General features: G+C 37.6%; 1 protein-coding gene across 1 annotated transcript; it reads right to left on the reverse strand.

Moving 5' to 3' along the window:
• Positions 1–444: 444 nt before the first annotated feature.
• Positions 445–1770, reverse strand: LOC110866411 (putative UPF0481 protein At3g02645). The gene has a single exon (XM_022115561.1). It carries the CDS (start codon positions 1768–1770, stop codon positions 445–447), a length of 1326 nt encoding a protein of 441 aa, XP_021971253.1.
• Positions 1771–22042: the final 20272 nt, after the last annotated feature.

The raw sequence follows: 22042 nt of genomic DNA on the forward strand, positions 1-22042 counted from the left end.
TTAGTATTCCTTAAGCTATGATATAGAACGAATATAAAACAACTTTGTTTTTGTCAGTATTATATTTTATAATTGTTTAACTTTACAGACGTTGTTATCATTGATTAATTTCCGTTATTAATCATGCAATTTTCATTTATTAATATATATGTATAGTTATTTTTTAGAAAAATAGATTCACAACCCGTGAGTATTCACGGGTGATAATCTAGTAAAAATATATATAAAGAGTAAAAAGAATTATATAGCACATCAACATTGACTGAAAAATATCCCAAACTTCAAATTCACTTCTCATATATCCAGAAAAGACCCCTCTCTTGAACTGTCTAAGTACCCTTTTTACTTCTCCTCGCTACAAACACCCCAGTATATAATAAGTATCCAGATATCTTGTCTAATTAATAGTGAAAAAAAAAGTTAAAAGCTTACCCTAAAACTCTCTTAGTTGCTTCCAGCAGAATTAATCGTAAATACGGTCTGAACCACGGTTAGAGCAAATAGAATGATTCCAGCAAATAAAGCAATGATATTCCATGGACTACTAAAGTAAGTTTTCCTCAACCAAGTTATATTTTTTGGCCAATAGCCATCGCAATACTCTTTCAACGTTTCGCATCGTTCACAGTAAAAGGAATATTCACCTGTAACTTCTTTGCATATGTTGTTGATCATATTAGCAGCTTCTTCATTTGAATCCATGTCGTTGATAAGGATTTTTGAATCTACCAACTTGGTAACATCTTCTTGACTATTAACTAGCATATCCATGGCGAAAGCATATGATGTGATATGATTACGAGTTTGGTAGGAGTGCTCGTATGCAATGAGATTCCTTAACACCAACTCTGTGAAATCATGAACAAGAAATACTTGCATTCTAAGAGTAGTGTTACCCCAACACCATGAAAAACATGGGAACATAGATGACGTCACATCCATCTCCATGGGCCATTTCGGACTTCGGTTAGGTTTGAACTTGACCCCTGCCCTGTCTAGATCTACAGCCGAATGGATTGTTGACTTTAAGTAATTTGATTTAGTATCATCTCGAGGCTTGTAACATTCATGTAGAAGGCTTAGAATATGAGGTGATGTATCAATGGAAATTTTGTTGATTTTTATTTCATCTTCAAAGAGGCTGAGATCATTTAAAATTGGATGAATAAATTCAATAAAGGAGATATTAGGAGCATTTTTCAATATTGTGCACTCATATATTTCATTAAGAAAAAACAAAGGGATCTGGTTTTCGAGCAATACCAAGTCACAAATTATAGTTTTGGGTAGTAACCTATTTACCGAAAACGGTTCATCAGATTTCGAATACCAGTGAATGAACTCAAGTATGAAACAAGCATCCACAACCATCATTTTGGCAACTACCGCATCATCAATGGTCTTCTCCCAAACATAAAATGCCTTGATTTCTTCCATTAAAGAGTAGGCCTTCTGCACACATGATTTCAATAAATCCCCAAATGAGGAGGGACTTGTACGACGCATTAGTTTATTCAAACAAATTATTTTCTGCTTTTCAAATGCTTGCACATTGTTGTCGTCTCTATGCAGAGGTCCAATAGAGACCACCCGATGGTTAAATGAACTGGGGTTGAGTTCTCGTAGGGTACGAGGTGCTTTGCCAATCTGTGGCAAACTGCGGTTATGGTTTTCTTCGTTTTCTATATAATCAAGAAGACTTTGGAAGGTGTCTTGAATCATGTTTACATCTCCAAGTTCCAAATCACCGTTGCCTATAGGGGATGTCATTTCCTATGCAATTATGAATTAGACCAGAATATAAGGGGGAGCGGGGCACCCTCGGTGACTCCCTTCGGGGACCATTGTTGCCGAGCGGTAAGGGTGCCGCCATCAAAGAGGGGAGGGAAATCGGGGAGGGGGTTGAGGGAGAAGTCACCGCACAAGAAAGAGAGGAGATGGTGGGCCCATAGCTTGTAACAACCAATCAATTATTTTTTTATTTTTTTTTTGAATAAAAAAACAATTCCCCTAAGAGGGGTGTACCCTGTACGTTTTTGGACAAAAGAGAAGTTATAGAGGGGGAAATGACATGGCAACTTATGATTGGGTTAAAAAAAGTATTGTTGAGAGCTATATTGTAACTTTTTATTTAGTTACTTCATTGGAGGGGAAACAAACTAAAAGAATACCATGTTGGTTCAGTTCTGTTTGTGCATGAAGGAAAACAATATAAATCATACCTGTCACAGCAGATAGTGCAGAGGAGAATCCTGTGAGGGAGTTCGACATGCCTGTCATCTTGATCTGGTTCCTCCTTAGGGTGCTAACTGATGATGGGGACTTAGAAACCGAAAAGGGTATCGGTTAGGAGAGGAGGTTTCGTGATGATGTTATGGCTAATGGGGTGTGTGAATTGTGTAACTGAGTAACCCCTAAACCTCCACATAACTCTCCTTATATAAGCACCCAGGAGGAAACCTAATTAGTTACTAAGGGTAATATGGTCCATCAACAATTACCAACTAATTATTTAATAGGTTATTATATATTTTGATCTCTATAATGTAAATGATTAAGATGGCTATAGATTAAGTATTAATACGTAATATATTTAATCTTACATTCTCCCACTTAGCCGAGTAATCATTTATTATGAGTATTAGATAAGCCTGATCAGGAGTTAACACTCATTTTAGCCTTAAACAAGTACTATAGCAGAAAAATACAGCCGTTGAATCATTATGCGACTCAGGACCCCCATTAATCATACTATAGCCTTAATTTAAAACCTAATCGTCATGATCAAAATACGCGTAAGCCCTTTGTTTGATTTGTAACTTTTATTTGTCTATATGCCATTATACCGGTTGAACATATTCTAACAGACATACAAAATCAAACTTGAGGAAATTTCATTAATCATAAAACATAAGCTAGTACAATATGCTCAAATAAGGTCTTTACATAATCCCATATTCCGAACATGTTCTTCATAAACCTTAGGAGGGAGACCTTTAGTCATCGGATCCGCAAGCATATCCTTAGTACTAATATACTCGATACAAAGATTATTTTCCTCAACACGTTCACGTACAAATAGATATTTCGTATCGAGATATAAACCAGCTCCAGTCGAACTGTTACTGTTCGAGAAACTAACGGCAGCTGAATTATCACAGTAAAGCTTCAATGGTCTAGAAATGGAATTAACGATTTTGAGTCCAGTGACCAGGTTTCTAATCAACATTCCATGACAGGTTGCGTTATAAACAGCAATGTATTCTGCCATCATTGTGGAAGTTGTGGTCAACTGTTGTTTATGACTCTTCCAAGAGATAGGGCCGCCTGCTAACATAAAGATATAGCCCGAAGTGGATTTCTTGTCATCTTTGCATTTGGCAAAGTCAGAATCAGAATAGCCCACCACTTCTAAATGATCACTTCTTCTATAAGTCAGCTTATAGTCTTTCGTCCCTTGCAGATACCGAAGTACCTTCTTAGCTGCTTTCCAGTGATCTAGGCCAGGATTAGTCTGATAACGGCCTAGCATTCCAGCAATATAAGCGATATCTGGACGAGTACAGACTTGAGCATACATCAAGCTCCCGACTACTGATGCGTAAGGTATCTGGCTCATTTGCTCATTCTCAACCTCTGTTGTCGGACACTGAAACGAACCGAAAACATCTCCCTTAACTACTGGAGCGACGGAGGGTTTGCACTGTTGCATGTTGTACCGTGTAAGGACACGATCTATGTAGGCCCTTTGGGACAATCCTAAGATCCCTTTGTTTCTATCTCGGTGAATTTCGATGCCAATGACGTAAGATGCATCTCCGAGATCCTTCATGTCGAAGTTATGCGAGAGTAACCGCTCCGACTCATGCAACATGTCTAAGCTATTACTTGCCAATAGAATGTCGTCAACGTAAAGGACAAGTATAGTAAAGTTGCTCCCACTCATCTTGAGGTAGGTGCATTGATCCACTTGATTCTTCATAAAACCTTGCTTCTTCATGACTTCATCAAACTTGAGGTACCACTGACGTGATGCTTGTTTTAACCCGTAAATGGATTTCTTCAGCTTACAGACTAGATGCTCCTGACCTTCAGGCTCAAAGCCTTCAGGTTGCTTCATGTAAACATCTTCGTCCAAATCTCCGTTAAGGAAAGCGGTTTTAACGTCCATCTGATGCAGCTCTAAGTCGAAATGAGCTACTAGGGCCATGACGATCCTTAATGAATCTTTACGAGAGACAGGTGAAAACGTCTCTTGATAATCAATTCCCTCTTTCTGAGTGTAGCCCTTTGCGACCAATCTCGCTTTGTAGCGTTCAACGTTCCCATTCGGATCCAGTTTTGTTTTGAACACCCATTTGCATCCTACGGGTTTGACTCCGTTGGGTAATTCTACCAAATCCCAAACGTCATTTTTCTTCATGGATTCAAGCTCATCAATCATTGCTTTATTCCATTCAGAAGACTGATCACTGCTAATGGCTTCATTGTAAGAGATAGGATCATTGAGCTTTCCGGGATCCATTTCAGTCAGGTAGGTAACATAATCATCCCAATTAGGAGGCCTTCTTTGCCTGGATGACCTCCTGAGTGGATTATCGGGTTCAGCGTTGTCTTGGTTTTGAGCGTTTGATGTGCCTTCGTCATGAGGTATAATGGGTTCTGATTGTAGAGGTAAATTTGCAGTTGGTGCAGTAGCTTCCGGAACAATAGTTGCATTGGGTACAAGAGGAGTAATCGGAGTAATGGTAAGCGACGAGTCTCTCCCCCCCGCGTCTTGTACTTCTTGCAATTCTTCGTAAGGATTGGTACTGCTCCCACTGACCTTGAAATCTTCCAGGAACGCGGCACGCTTGGTTTCAACAATACGGGTGACATGGGAAGGACAATAGAAACGATAACCCTTTGAGTTCTCAGGATACCCGATAAAGAAACAGGTAACTGTCTTAGGGTCAAGTTTCCTTAGGAAAGGATTGTAAAGTTTTGCTTCAGCAATGCAGCCCCATACTTTCATATATTTAAGACTCGGTTTCCTTCCTGTCCAAAGTTCATAAGGAGTTTTAGGGACAGACTTAGAAGGAACTCTATTGAGTATATGAACAGCTGCTTTTAAGGCTTCAGTCCAGAGGAATAATGGTAAGTTAGTGTTGGCTAACATACTGCGCACCATGTTCATAAGGGTACGATTTCTTCTTTCAGCGACACCGTTCTGCTGAGGTGTACCAGGCATGGTGTATTGGTTCACAATCCCCTGGCCCTTACAAAACTCATAAAATGGACCAGGAGCTTGACCCACATCAGTATGTCTTCCATAATACTCACCGCCTCTATCTGATCTCACAACTTTAATCTGACGATCTAATTGCTTTTCAACTTCAGCCTTATAATCTTTAAAAGTTGTTAGAGATTCAGATTTCTCCTTAATAAGATACAAGTACATATAACGAGAATAATCGTCAATAAAAGTGATAAATGAAGTATGTCCTGTTATGCCAGCGATTTGGTAGGGACCACTAATGTCAGTGTGAATGAGTTCTAATAAATTAGAACTCCTAGTGGCACCTTTCTTATTCGCTAATGTCATTTTACCTTTAAGACATTTGACACATGTTCCAAAATCAGAGAAATCGAGAGGAGGTAAGACTTCATCCTTCACAAGACGATTTAATCGTTCTTTTGAAATGTGGCCTAAACGCTGATGCCACAACATGGATGAAGTCTCTAAGTCTCGTTTCTCTTCCATCTTTGTGAGTGATTCATTAATGTTATATGACAACAAAGATTTGGAAAAGCCATCATCTAGTTCTAATCTATAGAGACCTCCATCCAGAACACCAGTACCATAAAGAACAGAATCATAATGGATAGAGAGTTGGCGATGACCATGGGAAACAATAAAACCGTCCATGTTTAACTTTGGTCCTGATACAAGGTTCCGAGTTACCTCAGGAACATATAAGGTATCATAAAGTTTAATACATAAACCAGTTTTCATAACTAATTGTAATGTTCCAATGGCCTTCACTTCTAATTCTCGATCATCCCCAACCTTAAGCGTTCTTTGGTTTCTTTCCAGCTTCCGGATTGAAAGGAATCCCTGAGTAGAATTGGTAACATGAACCATAGAACCAGAATCAAACCACCAAGAATTAGCAGGAACACTTAAATTATAGGACTCAAGTATCATAAAATAATCGTTACCTTTCTTAGCCAGCCACTCCTTAAAGTCAGGGCATTCCTTCTGCATATGTCCTGTCTTTTTACAGAACTTGCAGCGGATACTGCCTAAGGAGTTCTTAGAGCTGGAAGGTGCACTTGTATTAGGGTTAGGATTAGACTTATGGACTTTAGAAGCATCCTTCCTCTGATAATTGTTCTTCCTTTTCTTAGGATTGGAGGTAGTAAAGTTGGCAACATCAGTATGGCGATCCATCCTCATACGCTCCTCCTCCTGTACGCACATAGCGACCAGCTCACTCATCGTCCATTTTTCCTTCTGAGTGTTGTAATTGATCTTGAATGCTTCAAAAGAAGAAGGAAGCGAAGTAATGATGAAATGAACAAGGAAACCATCACTGATTTCCATTTCCAGCCCCTTCAGCTTATTGGCCATGTCATTCATCATCATGATGTGCTCGCGAATGCCGCTCCTCCCATCATACTTAGTTGTCACCAGCTTGAGAATAAGAGTACTAGCGTGCGCCTTAGACGTCCCTTTGAACTGCGCCTCCACATGTTCCAAGTAGGTTTTAGCATCTTCAGAATCAGGAATAGCTCCCCTGATTGCATTGCTTATGGATTGCTTCATAAACATGAGAGACATGCGGTTACACCTAGTCCACTTTTCATGAGTTAACTGCTCAGCAGCAGTACTTTGAGTGGTAAGGTCCGCTGGCTTTTTCTCTCTTAGAGCATAATCAAAATCAAGCAATCCGAGAGTAAGCATGAGAGCATCCTTCCATGCAGCAAAGTTATCACCAGTCAAAGGTGGAATCCCGCAGTTGGGTGCTGATAGTGGAAATAAAATGAGCAAGTTATGATACTAAGGAAGAAATCCTAATGTGATCTAAGGGCACGTTAAACTAAGGCAGGCAAAATAATGACCATTTCACATAATGAAGCTGTGATAATGTCTATTACTAACATCAAAATAATAGACTTAACTAAAAATTCTACTTAAACGAAGACAAAACAGCTTTGGCCAGAAGTGTAATCATTTAAGCATATGTGCAAAGTGGTTGTAACAAATCAGCTTTGGCCAGAAATTGAAACAATCACTTTAGTTATGCACTTGCTAAGTATGCCATCTATGAAAGAATTAAATCAGCTTTGGCCAGATATTAAAACATTCATGCTTATGATGCACACTTGGCATAGCTTTCGTAATACTTGAATGATAAGTAGATGTATCAAGTCAGCTTTGGCCAGAAATGATATATCAAAAACTCATTCAAGTTAAGCTATTCTGGTTTTGTAAAACATTACATTATCTGATTCTGATTAATTAACTAAGTAAATTTCAAAACCATTCATTTAATAGCAAACTACCCGTTAGCGCGGATCGAGTCGCAACCACGATTTAAACATCTTAAAATAATGAGATTTCGAGTCGCAACCACGATTTCGAGTAATGACGTTATGGTTGCGAGTCGCAACTACGGTCTCGACTAATGACGTTATGGTTGCGAGTCGCAACTACGGTCTCGACTAATGACGTTATGGTTGCGAGTAGCAACCTCATGGTCTCGAGTAGCAACCTCATGGTTGCGAGTAGCAACCTCATGGTCTCGAGTAGCAACCTCATGGTTGCGAGTAGCAACCTCATGGTCTCGAGTAGCAACCTCATGGTTGCGAGTAGCAACCTCGTCAACAGCTGTTAATTGTGATATCATAACCGAAAATTCGAAATCTAAGGGATTAAGAGATATTCTTTCCTGTTATAAGCTGATCTAATTTTATCAACATATTTCGAAATTGTAATCTGCTTATCTTTTTAACAGTTTTCTAAAAATTTAGAGGACAAAAATAGATCAAAACCAGGAAAAACACTTAATAATCCAAATCATATTCCAAATCATAACAAAATACTTCGAATTTTCTCAAGAACATGATGAACCCTAAAACATAAAACATAAATTCTGGAACCCGAAACCTGAATTTTATTAGTTTTTTCTAAACAGATTTCGGTTAAACATAAACAAGTTAATTCCGAATGAACATATCATTAATCTTTTCCCGAAAATCATGATTTCGAGTCGATCTTCATGACTCGAAACCGGCTGTGACGGTTTTGAAAGTTGCAAAAAAACGTTTTCCAAGTTTCAATCCCAGAATTATGGATACGAAAACAAAACTGACTAATCAACATATGCTCTGATACCACATGTTGGTTCAGTTCTGTTTGTGCATGAAGGAAAACAATATAAATCATACCTGTCACAGCAGATAGTGCAGAGGAGAATCCTGTGAGGGAGTTCGACATGCCTGTCATCTTGATCTGGTTCCTCCTTAGGGTGCTAACTGATGATGGGGACTTAGAAACCGAAAAGGGTATCGGTTAGGAGAGGAGGTTTCGTGATGATGTTATGGCTAATGGGGTGTGTGAATTGTGTAACTGAGTAACCCCTAAACCTCCACATAACTCTCCTTATATAAGCACCCAGGAGGAAACCTAATTAGTTACTAAGGGTAATATGGTCCATCAACAATTACCAACTAATTATTTAATAGGTTATTATATATTTTGATCTCTATAATGTAAATGATTAAGATGGCTATAGATTAAATATTAATACGTAATATATTTAATCTTACATACCACGGTCGCAATTAGCATACTCAGAATTATTAAATAGCTACACATTCAATATCACAAAATAACAAACTGAAAACCAGAAAACAGGTTCCGTTGACTTTTTTATTTCCGAAAAGGATAAACTCAAAATCACAAATGCATAGAATTGGAACAATTGCAATGAAATTTAGCCTTTAAGAAACTTAAGTTCGGTTTATTTTAAGTTCGGTTTAGGTAGACACAACATTTTTATAGTTTAATACACACGTATATAAAAAAAACCATATCTAAACCCTAAAATTCTCTCCTTTTTGGCCGCCGCCGGAGTGCTCGACGAAGACGCGTTTCATCGGAATAGCGAGTGAGGAGCCTCGGTTGGTGCCTTGAGTGCTCCTCTATCCCTATCTTGATCATACGCCGATTCCATTCGCCTCTGGGGAAGCCCGTTTCGCTTTTGTCCGTGATCTCGGTGCCGTCTTTTCCGACCTTGAGCGCTTAGTAGGTCTGTTACTGTTCCCGGCTATCTTTATAGTTCAGGTAGAATAGTACAAATCCTATTAACAGTTTAAAGCTCGGGGAAGTGGCACTTGAGTGATGGAGGAGTCCGCTGGTAACTCCGGCAATCAGTCGGGCTCGGGGTTCGCCAAGTTTTACGTCTGTAACCTCCCCGATAGATGCAGTTCGAAGGATGTGGAAGAAATCTTTAAGAAGTTTGGAGATGTCACGGGGGTGTACATCGCTCGGAAAAGAGATAAGTGGAGCAGTAGGTTCGGGTTCGTTAGCTACTCTGGAGTTAAAGATTCGAGGGAGTTGGAGAAGACAGTGTCCAAAGTCAAGATGGGGAATTTTTCTCTGAAGAGTAATCTTGCTCGTTTCTCTGCTGTTAATAAGGAGTTTTTTGACAGGCAAGTTAATAAGGGTCCCCTCAACCACCAGCCTAAAGGTGTTGGAACCCCGTTTCTGAAGCCTAACTTTTCTGGTGCTTGGGGTGGGACGTCTTTTAAGGATGCTGTTATAGGGAATACAGGGGGGAACCATGAGAAGTTGATAGAAGTCTCCTCCTTTGTGGCAGCATTCAAAGAAATACATGAAAAAGCTCTGGTGGGTAGAGTCAAAGATCTGGTTACTCTTCGTAAAGTGGACTCATGTATCGAAAGAAAAGGAGGTCGATTCTCTGAGATTAAGTATTTGGGTGGGCTTTGTGTTCTAATAACGTTCAATAGTTCAGAGGAAGCAGATTCGTTCAAAGTTGGGTTCTCGTTGGAGGATAGTTTGTTCGTTTCCCTGGAAACTTGGAAAGGTCAATCTTTGCCCTTCGAGAGGATAGCTTGGCTTTCAATTAAAGGAGTTCCGATACATCTTCGAGAGAACGAAGTGTATGACTCTGTTGGAAGGATTTTCGGTAAAATCCTGCATCCTTCCCAGCTTTGTGGTGATGACGGTGATCTAACGTCAGATATGGTGGGGGTCCTGGTGGGGGAAGGAAAACCCATTAATGAAGAGGTCACGTTAAGTTGGGAGGGTAAAAAGTTCAAGGTCTGGATTGCTGAAGAAACTAGGAACTGGGTTCCTGACTTTTTGGAAGAGAAAGACCCAGGAGATGTCGGAACGGTAGTCGGTGACCAAGTGATGTCAGATGGGGTCGAATCCGGTAACCCGATTGATGAATCTGAAGAGTCTACGAAGGAAGAGGGAGAGGCGAAGGAAGATGGGGAGCCATGCATCCAAAATCTTGATAATGATAATAATTTTATTAGTAATAATAATGATGGTTGTCCAGATGTATTCCCAAGGTGGGAAAATTCTTGGGAGGTGGGGAATACGAATGAGGTTTCTCTCACCAGAGGGGAATATTCAAGTAAAAGGAATAAAGGGCAGTATAAGGGTTTGGGCCAGGGTAAACATAGACCTCGTAAACAAGTCAAAACCCAAAAGGTGTTCGTAAGTGGGCCGGGTCACGAAAGAGCTAAAAAAAGAATAAGAGTGGATAGTGTGTTTTATTCGGATCCAGAAGGTTCTCAAGGGGGAAGAGAGGGGAACAACTCCAATATTCAGAGGATGGAAACAGGGATAATCGACTTAAACTTGAACCTGAACTCACCTACCACTGGAAACGCTGTCTTTGAGGAGGCTATTGTAGAACCTGCAACCGATGAGGTTAGGGAGAATGGTTCGGCTACTGTTAGCATTTCGGAAGAATCGTCTAGAAGGGATGAAGAAACAGAAGCTACCGTTCTTCTCGCGACTAAACTCGGAGTTAATTTAGAAGGTCATATCAACCATGTGAGGGATTCAATTTTGGATGAAGGTCTTCAAGTAGGTAAACCATGAACTGTCTTTCTCTTAACATCCGTGGTTTGGGGGGGAGGCTAAAGCTGGGTGGGTCAATGAGATCAAAAGAATGCACGGGGTGTCTTTCATCGCTTTACAAGAGACTCAGGTTCAGGTATACCGGGACTCTACTCTTGCCAAAATCTGGGGAGGTGTGGATTTTGAGAAAGTTTGTATACCGGCTAATGGCCGTTTAGGGGGATGTCTTAGTATGTGGGATCCGAAAGTGTTCGGGATGGTTGCATCAGTCTCTAATAGTAACTATATTATTGTGAATGAGTTTGTCAAAGGAACTGGGAAAGAACTCAATATAATGAATGTCTATGCTCCCCATAATACCATAGAGAAACGGAACCTTTGGAATGAAATTGTGGGATTGATGAGTAACTTCTCGGGGCAGTGGGTGGCTATGGGAGACTTCAATGCCGTCAGGTATCCGGAAGAGAGGAAATCTACTAAGTTCAATGCGACGACAGCAAGAGACTTTAATGATTTTATAGCGGAAGCTGGGTTCTTGGAGTACAGTATGAAAGGAAGCAAATATACGTTCCTGGCAGAAAATAGCGCTAAATTGAGTAAGATCGATCGTTTTTTTGTTTGTCATAATTTTTTTAACGACTAGCCAGTTGCTTGCCTCAGAGCGCTACCGAGGAAATTATCGGATCACAACCCGATTCTGTTTACTGTTGTTAATAAAAATTTCGGAAAGAAACCGTTCATAGTCTACAACTCCTGGTTGGAAAAAGAAGGGTTTGAAGAGGTGGTTGGTAGGGCGGCAGCTGAATTTTCTGATCCCGAGCCTCGACCTGATGTTAGGTTGTCAAAGAAATTCAAATTTATGAGATGTCGTATTAAGGAGTGGAGGGACAAAATGTTGGAGAAGGAAACGGTTGAGGAAGCTAAGCTTAGGGAGGACCTCGAGAATATGGAGCGTATTGTGGAACAAAGAGATCTTACGGAAGAAGAAATCTGGATTAGAACGGAATGTAAAAAAGGGTTGGGCATGTTAGCCTACAACAAAGCTAAAGACCTTAAACAAAGGTCTAGGATCAAGTGGGCAATCGATGGGGATGACAATACGGCTTTTTTTCACGGGTTCATCAACAGGAGGAAGGCGTCGAATTTTATTCATGGACTGACGGTGAATGGAGAGTGGACTCAGGATCCTACTAGAATCAAAAAAGAAGTTTTCTTGTTTTACAGGAATTTATTCAGTGACAGCTTTGGTCCAAGACCGCGTACTCAGTGTGCTGGGTTGAGTAGGATTTCGGAGGAGGATGCTCGGATGTTAGTATCTCAGTTTTCGGCCATGGAAATTAAGGAAGCGGTCTTCGAATGCGGTTCGGATAAAGCTCCAGGTCCTGACGGACTCAACTTCAGATTTATAAAAAAGTTTTGGGGTATTTTTGAGCAAGATTTCGGGGAGGTTATGGCTTATTTTTTCTCTCAAGGTGTCATCAATCGAGGAAGTGGCTCTTCGTTCATAACGTTGATTCCAAAGATAAAGGACCCAATTAGTCTTAAAAATTATCGGCCCATCAATCTTATTGGTGTTATTAGCAAAGCAATTTCTAAAGTTTTGGCTATCAGGCTGAAAAAGGTTATTCACAAAGTTATCTCGGATTCCCAAGCCGCCTTTGTTAAGAATAGGTTCATTCTTGATTGTCCGTTCATGCTCAATGAGGTTCTATCCTGGATGAAGCAACGCAAGCAAAAGGCGTTCCTCTTTAAGATAGACTTTGAGAAAGCGTACGACAACGTCAACTGGAGGTTCATCACTGACATTATGGAACAGATGGGGTTCCCAGCCAAGTGGCGGTCATGGATAGAGGGGATTTTAGCTTCGGCTAGATCGGCTGTTCTTGTCAATGGGTCCCCGACGTTCGAGTTTCAGTGTCAGAAGGGGTTGCGGCAGGGAGACCCCATATCCCCTTTTCTCTTTCTAGTTGTCATGGAAGTCTTATCTCGTTTTTTCTCGAATGCTAGCGAGTTGGGGATATTCAAAGGGATCAAAACTCCAAACAATGGTCCTATTTTGTCGCATTTTCTCTTTGCGGACGATGCCCTTATTATAGGGGAATGGAGTGAGGAGAATATCAAAACGGTTGCTAGGATTTTGCGGATCTTTCACATGTGTTCGGGTCTCAAAATCAACTTCCACAAGTCTAGTCTGTTCGGCATTGGGGTTAACGAAGACGAGGTCAGTAGCATGAGCGGTTTGTTGGGTTGTCAGACAGGATCTGTTCCTTTCTCTTATTTGGGTATTTCGGTCGGTGCTAACATGAATCGGATCAGTTTTTGGGATCCGGTAATTAACACTTTCCAAAACAGGTTATGCTCGTGGAAAGCTCACACCTTGTCGATTGGTGGAAGGGTGACTCTCATTAAAGCGGTTCTGGAAAGCCTCCCCTTATATTTCTTCTCTCTGTTTAAGGTTCCAATCAAGATTTTGGAGAAATTGGAGTCTCTGATGAGAAGATTTCTTTGGGCTGGGAATGAAGAATCTAGGAAGATGCACTGGGTTGCATGGGAAAGGGTGGCTTTGCCTAAAAATCTCGGTGGGTTGGGTATAAGTCGGCTCAGAAATATCAATGTGGCTCTTTTGTCCAAATGGGTGTGGAGATTCAAAACCGATGTGGATAGTTTGTGGAAGTCTGTTATCGAGGCTATTCATGGGTCCGACAAGAGATGGTCCGCTTTACCCTTTAAACCCTCTATTTCCGGAGTCTGGAGAAACATCGTTAGAATGGAGGATAAGGAACTCTTTAACGGGAAAAAACTGAACTTTCTAATCAAAGGGCAGTTGGGAAATGGGGTTCATATCAGGTTTTGGAAGGATTTTTGGATCGGGGAAAAGCCTCTTATGTATCTTTGGCCTAGTCTTTATGCTCTGGAACGAGTCAAATCGTGCAGGATATCGGATAGGCTCTCTATCTCGGATGGTGGTGTCGATGTTTCTTGGTCATGGAAGCAGCCGCCGACATCAGATTCAGACCGGGCGAACCTGTCAGATCTGATTAATTTACTGAACGACGTCCATCTTTCGAACTCTCCTGATAAATGGAGTTGGCTGGGAGACCGGAATGGGGTATATTCAACGGCATCCATTAGGTTCTTGATGGCTAAGGAGAAGGCTCCTCCAATAGACTTTATTATGGAGTGGATTCCGTGGGTTCCGGCGAAGTGTAAAATTTTTTTCTGGAGGCTGTTACAGAATAGAATTCCTACAAAGTGCGAGTTGGCTAGGAGGAATATTCCCCTAGATGATTTGAGCTGTCGTTTTTGCGGGGAAGCCGATGAGACCTCGGATCATATTTTTACGGGGTGTTCTTTGGCTCACAAGGTCTGGCAGTTTTTTTGTTCTTGGGTTCGGCTTCCGAACTTGATTGCCTTCGAGTTTATTGATGTGGCCGTCTTTCAAGATCATTGTTCTCTGGGGAAGAAAGAAAAAATGGTTGTCAAAGGTTTGATTATGATTTGTTGTTGGTGCATTTGGAGGGCGAGAAACGAAATGATTTTTTCTAATGGGTTGGGCAGGAGTGAAGACATAGAGAGGGAGGTTAAGTCGTTAGGTTTTCTTTGGTTAAGCAATAGATCGATTCATAAAAGTATAGTTTGGGAAGAGTGGTGTAAATTTCCTTTGTATATGTTGTAGAGTTTGGCGAGGGGCCGGCCTTGTTGGGTTCGGCTCTGTTTTAATAAAGTTCACATTTCAAAAAAAAAAAAAAAAACCTGAGCTTGAAATCGAGTTGCAAAAGAGGGAATAGAGTGGTGTAGATCTGATCAGCTGAGTAATCCTTGTTGATACAAAAGTCAATAGCTATTATTACATTATAAAGAATCAACTTTTTTGTGCATTAGAACTTCTACCCCAAGCTTGGGGAGTTTTCCAAAAAAAAAATAACTTGATTTTTCACATTTAACCCAAATATTTCATACTTTGTATTTTAACCCCTTCTAATTTTTTTTTACATTTAACCCAAAGTTTTCCATCTTTTATAATTCCACACAAACACTTTATTATTTACAACTTTCGTCCCCCATACTTTTTATCGTTCGCAAGTTTTCGTTTTACGTTTCGTTCTAAATTTTGTGAGTTAACATGTCGTAGCGTGTATGTGAGGTTCAACTTTTTCTGCTCTATTTTTTCATATTTGACAAACCCGTCGCAATGCGTCCGTTTTTCCCTTTTGAAAATTTCGCCGCAACGGGCGAGTCCTAGATCGACTGAGTTATTATTTTCTGCGTTTTACGTTTCTGGTTAATTTCTTCGAATTAACACACTCTAACAGGTGTGCGTGGTTCAACGATTTTAGTCTGCTTTTCATTCAGTGTAGTTTTTACCATTTTATCTATTTTATTTTTACGATGTTGAGAGTCGATGTCGTTGTGGCATTGGTGCTACTTGGGACGGTTTTATTTAACCTATTAAATTTTTTACTAATATTTTGTTTCGGTTTACCCCTATACTTCCTTTACTTAAAAACTATTTTTTACGTGCATATTTTATGTACGAGGTATGTATAAATATGATTTGTTCTATATTCAGACGTAAACTTTTTTTATAGACGAGTCAGGTCAAATATAATACATTTTCGTTTAAAGAAACCATTTTTACGTGCATATTTTTATGTATGTTTTGGTATAAATTCAAGTTGTTCTACGCTTCCACGTAATTTTTTTTGGGAAATAACTCAGGTCAAATATAATATGTTTTCATCATTATTTTATGTATGTTTCGTAAAGTTTGTTTCGAACCGAGTGGAGTCAAAGTATGGTTTCTTTTTCTCCATTTTTTCGAAAGCTCTAATTAATCCCTTTCGATTACATGTGCATATCCCGTTTTGTTTTCTATGGCTGAGTTTGGTCACATATAATATGTTATGATTGTTCGATATGAATTTGATTTACTTTACTTTTGATCAAATCTCAATGCTTTTACAGGTTACATTGAGTTCAACTGGATACATTGAAATGTGTGTTTTCATATGGTCAATGCATCATATAACGTTTGAACTAATCCATTCAGTGTTTACGATGTACCCGCGCCGCAACGCGGGCGGGTCTTAACCCTAGTTTAGCCAAATTCGTAAAGGGTGAGTGACGCAATACTTCGAGTTTTGTGGGGACAACGTTTTTTAATTTACAGTAAATTACTATTTTGGCCTTTGTGTTTTAACCGATTTAACTCTTTCAGTCAATATATATATATATATATATATATATATATATATATATATAGGGTAGGGCTAGATAGAAAACCCTATCTATATAAAAAACCCTAGAAAACCCAACCTCCCGACATTTTTTTTTGAAAAAAATAACACATGTAATATACATGTTTTTAAGAGTTTTGGGCCAAAAAAATCAAAAAAGCGCCGAAGGGATAATTTAAAAAAAAAAAATTTTCAGCAACTTTCAGCATTTTTGTCTAACACATGTTAGGCACTGAATTTTGTTTATTTTTTTTTAAAAAATCCCTTCGGCGCTTTTTTGTTTTTTTGGCCCAAAACACTCTAAAACATGTATATTACATGTGTAATTTTTTTCAAAAAAAAAAAAAAAATGTCGGGAGGTTAGGTAAAATTGGGGGGAGATTTGGGTTTCCAGAGTTTTCTAAGAATTTGAGGGTTTTCTGTCTAGCATTACCCTATATATATATATATATATATATATATATATATATATATATATATATATATATATATATATATATATATATATATATATATATATAGGGGACCGCTAAAATGGGAACCACCTCGAGTTGTAAGAACCGTGAGAACTACACCGTGCGGGGCGAGGTGGACCAAATTTTTTTTTTTCAAAAACGTAGTTGCGTGTATTATAAACACATTTGTAAAAAAAAATTCAAAAAAAAAAATGTCGTGTGTGTAGTTTTGAGCACCCCAAGTTTGTGTTTACGGGTACCGTAAATCTAACCGGAAAATTTACGGGTGCCGTAAACACAAACTTGTGGTGCTCAAAACTACATACACGACAATTTTTTTTGAATTTTTTTTACAAATGTGTTTATAATACGTGCATCTACGTTTATGAAAAAAAAATTTGGTCCACCTCGGTCCGGATCAAAAAGTTCTCGCGGTTCTTACAACTCGAGGTGGTTCTTATTTTAGCGCAATTCTATATATATATATATAGGACAATGCTAGACAGAAAACCCTCATTTAGGTAGAAAACTCTGGAAACCCAAATCTCCCCCCATTTTTACCCAACCTCCCGACATTTTTTTTTTGGAAAAAAATTACACATGTAATATACATGTTTTAGAGTGTTTTGGGCCAAAAAACAAAAAAGTGCCGAAGGGATTTTTAAAAGAAAAATAAACAAATTTCAGTGCCTAACATGTGTTAGGCAAAAAAAACAGAAATTGCTCAAATTTTTTTTTAAATTATCGCTTCGGCGCTTTTTTGATTTTTTTGGCCCAAAAGTCTTAAAAACATGTATATTACATGTGTTATTTTTTTCAAAAAAAAAAATGTCGTGAGGTTGGGTTTTCTAGGGTTTTTTATATAGATAGGGTTTTCTATATAGCCCAACCCTATATATATATATATATATTTAACATATCAGACTCTAAGATTGTATTTTATAACGGTTTTAACCTCTAACACTGACCATGTTACTTTTTCCTAGTTAAGCCTAAGGGTATTATGGTCCGTTTATAGTTTAGTAGCTATTTATGTAAGTTATAAACTTCTTTAATATTTTTATTTGTGTAATTACTTATGTTTTTTATTTCTTTATTTCACGATTATTATTTAACAAAATACGTTTTAAATATACAAACAAATACATATTTTTTACATGTCATTTCTAAAAACATTTGTTTTTTTGACCTTTTTAAAACAAACTATCTTTTTTAAAATCGTTTCTTTTTAAACTGTTTGTTTTAAAAATCGTTCTTTTTTACGTCCTTATTTTTTTTAGAATGAACAATTCATTTTTAATACCATATGTATTTAAACTTTTTTTAAACAATTATTTTTTTAAAGTTGTCCATTTTTAAAAGTGTTTATTTTTAAAGCGTTCATTTAGAACCGCTAAGCGTTATATTATTTATAAAACGTTGTTTGAGACGCTTTTCCTTTTAAAATTCTCCATTTTTTGGACTGTTTGTTCAAAACTAGTTCATTTTTTAAATCTTTTGTTTACTAAAATCATCCGCTTTTTAAAACCTTAAATTGTTCATAAAAATAAAGCAAAAAGTACTAATTTTTTTTTGTTAAAATATAAGGTTTAAAAAAGCGTATGGTTTTAATAAATAAAAGGTATAAAAAATGAACGAATTTCGAACAAATGAATGGTCCAAAAATGGAAGATTTTAAAAAGATAAACGATTCGAATAATGCTTTTAAAATGAAAGGAACGTTTTACAAAAACGGATTTTAAAGGAACGCTTTAAAAATAAACGATTTTAAAAATGAACGACTTTAAAAAATGAATTGTTTAAAAAATATAAGGTTTTAAAAAGAATGGTAAAAAATGAATTGTTCAATTTAAAAAAAAACGAAGGACTTAAAAAATGATTTTAAAAACAAACAGTTTAAAAAAATACAATTTAAAAATGGTAGACAGTTATAAAACAAACTTCTTAAAAAATGAAATTTATAAAAAAACACATTGTTAAAGAAATATGTATTTATTTGTATATTTAAAAGTATTTTGTTAAATAATAATCGTGAAATAAAGAAATAAAAATTAAGTAATTACACAAATGAAAATATTAAAGAACTTTATAACTTACATAAACAGGCCTTAATCTATAAAAGTACCATAATACCCTTAGTCTTAACTAGAAAAAAGTAACATAGTTAGTGTTAAGGGCTAAAACCATTATAAAATACAATCTCCGGGTCTGATATGTTAAAAGAAATTATTTTTTGAACTGAAAGGGTTAAACTAGTAAAACCACATGGGCCAAATTAGTAATTTACTCTAATTATTATATAAGAACGTGAAAATAAAAAAAATGTATAGATTGAAGCCCACTTATATTTATTTTTTTTAGGAAAAAGAAACATGGCTATTGCTAAAGATGTAAAAAAGAACAAAACTGGTTTGGCCCCGCCAACCGGTTTGCAAATTGCTCCAGCCCTTCAAAACTAAAAACGGTCTGACCCAAATCGGTTTGGGCCCGTAACACATGAAGTTCTTTTTAGAGAAAAATGCCCGGATAGTCCCCGTGGTTTCGCATTTTTTCACCTATAGTCCCCAACTTTCTAAAATTACCTGAATAGTCCCCAACTTTTCATTTTTTGTTCCCGGATAGTCCTTGGGTCTAACTTCAGTTTGTTTTCTCTGTTAAGTGGGTGTGAAATGACAAAAATACCCTTTCCTTTAAAAGGCCAAACCACAGGGACTATCCGGGCATCTTCTACATTTTTAGAGAAAAACCCCACCACCACACTTTCCGGCGAACTTTTCCGGCGAAATTAATTCACGGCGACTTTAAATCTTGAACGCGAGTTATTCCGGCACCGCCACCTTTCCGGTGAACTGTTGAAGTGTTAATGGTTACCATAGGTAGGGGTGGTATCGCGTGGTGTGCCAGCGTCACTGTAACTTCCACCAGGAGTGTTGGCCCATCCTGAACCAGGAGTCGGTGCTTCATATGCTCTTGAACACTTCACAACCGTACAACACTTCTACATCACCGTACCACCAACACTTCACAACCGTACAACCTCTCCATCACCAATCCATACTTACACCTCCACTCGAACCACCTAAACTGTTGTACTCCGACCACCGTCGGCCGCCCAAACTACCGTCATCTTCAACAAACCACCGTCATCTTCAACCAAACACAGTACCACTGCCCCACCTCTACTAAACCTGACCACCACCTACCTCAGCTCCTACGACATTTCTCCTCCACTGACCACCAACTCCGCCGTCGTTCACCATCACAGTCCAAAATCACCACCTTCCGTCACCCGCAATCATTAACCACCACCGGTAATTACCATAGCGCCAAAGAAAGAGTAGAAGATTGTTTTTTTGTTGCAGTATATTCAAAGGGGGGAGAGAGAGAGAGTCAAAGGAAGCAACCGTTTGTTTGAATGAGAAAAAGTTAAAATAGCCGCTGAACTTTTCAAAGTTATTAAGGTTTCTTTGTGTGTTAACGGGTCACCAAGATTTTTTTTCAATATTTCATTGAGTGGGCCAGTGAGTTTGATTTTGAGTGGGCTACCACGCGATACCACCCCTACCTATGGTAACCATTAACACTTCAATAGTTCACCGGAAAGGCGGTGGTGCCGGAATAACTCGCATTCAAGATTTAAAGTCGCCGGAAATTAATTTCGCCGGAAAAGTTCGCCGGAAAAGTTCGCCGGAAAGTGTGGTGGTGGGGGTTTTTCTCTAAAAATGTAGAAGATGCCCGGATAGTCCCTGTGGTTTGGCCTTTTAAAGGAAAGGGTATTTTTGTCATTTCACACCCACTTAATAGAGAAAACAAACTGAAGTTAGACCCAAGGACTATCCGGGAACAAAAAATGAAAAGTTGGGGACTATTCAGGTAATTTTAGAAAGTTGGGGACTATAGGTGAAAAAATGCGAAACCACATGGACTATCCGGGCATTTTTCTCTTTTTTTTAAGATATAAACTAGAATATAACCTCGTGTATTACACGGGTTAAATAAATGAATTTTATATACTAAATAATAAAACAATGTATCTTTAAAAATCTCTTTTATTGTACGAGTTAAATAAATTTAATTTTATATGTTAAATAATAAAAAATTATATCTATAAGAACCATATTGTAAGGATTGAATAAATGTAATTTTATATACCAAATAATAAAAAAACATATTTTTAAAACCACATGTATTACACGGGTTGAAAAAATGTAATATTGTTTACAAAATAATAAAAAAGTTATATCTTTAAAAACCCTCTTGTATTACACGGCTTGAATAAATAAGATTTCATATACCAAATAATAAGAAAAATTATATTTAAAAAAACTAATGGATGTACTCGGTACGCGATATATTTGGTGATTGCGGAGATGATTATTGAAAAGAATATACAGTGGTCAAACATTTATTCAAGAAGTAAATAAGCAGCCATTTTAGTGATAAAATATAAATTATATTTAAAAAAACCATAATAAATCTAATTTCATATATAAAGTAATATTAATATTATAAATGAGAAGTATACATTAAATTTAAACTGAATAATAATTAGAGTAAATTACGATTTTGACCCCTGTGGTTATATCACTTTTACCCTTTTAGCCCAAAAATAATCTTTTAACATCTGAGCCCCCAACGTCTTTTTTTCTAACCCTTTTAGCCCCTAACACTAACCCCATCCATTTACTTTTAGGGGCCAAAAGGGTTAGAAAAAATGACGTTGGGGGGCAAAAGAGTTAGAAAAAAAAAACGTTTAGAAAAAATGATGTTGGAGGCCAAAAGGGTTAGAAAAAACGTTGGGGTTCAGATGTTAAAAGATTTTTTTGGGCTAAAAAGGTAAAAATGATATAAACACAGGAGCCAAAATTGTAATTTACTCTAATAATTATCTATAGTTAAATAGAAAAGATTAAACAAAATGATATTTAGTAGGAGAGTTATCTATAATTAATTAGAAGAGATTAAAGTAAATAATAATTATTCATAAGATATTAAACTAAATAATATTTAGTAGGAGGGTTATCTATAATTAGTTAGAAGATATTAAATTAAAATAATAATTATCCATAAGACATGGCCTAATATGATGACAAGTGTCCCATAAATGGTTTCTTTTATTATATAGTACTAGTTGTAAGGCCCGTCCGATGGACGGGTGTTTTTTTAGTGTTATGACTCTAATGATAATAGTTTTTGTCTATATTCATATTGTAAAATATAGGTGTTAAAGTAGACTTTTGTCGCGG

The sequence above is a fragment of the Helianthus annuus genome, chromosome 7, assembly GCF_002127325.2.
Source record: "Helianthus annuus cultivar XRQ/B chromosome 7, HanXRQr2.0-SUNRISE, whole genome shotgun sequence".
Classification (NCBI taxonomy): domain Eukaryota; kingdom Viridiplantae; phylum Streptophyta; class Magnoliopsida; order Asterales; family Asteraceae; genus Helianthus; species Helianthus annuus.

Bases quoted from the DNA above. Each gene is read 5' to 3' on its own strand.
- LOC110866411 (XM_022115561.1), bottom strand. From the start codon at position 1,770: ATGACATCCCCTATAGGCAACGGTGATTTGGAACTTGGAGATGTAAAC.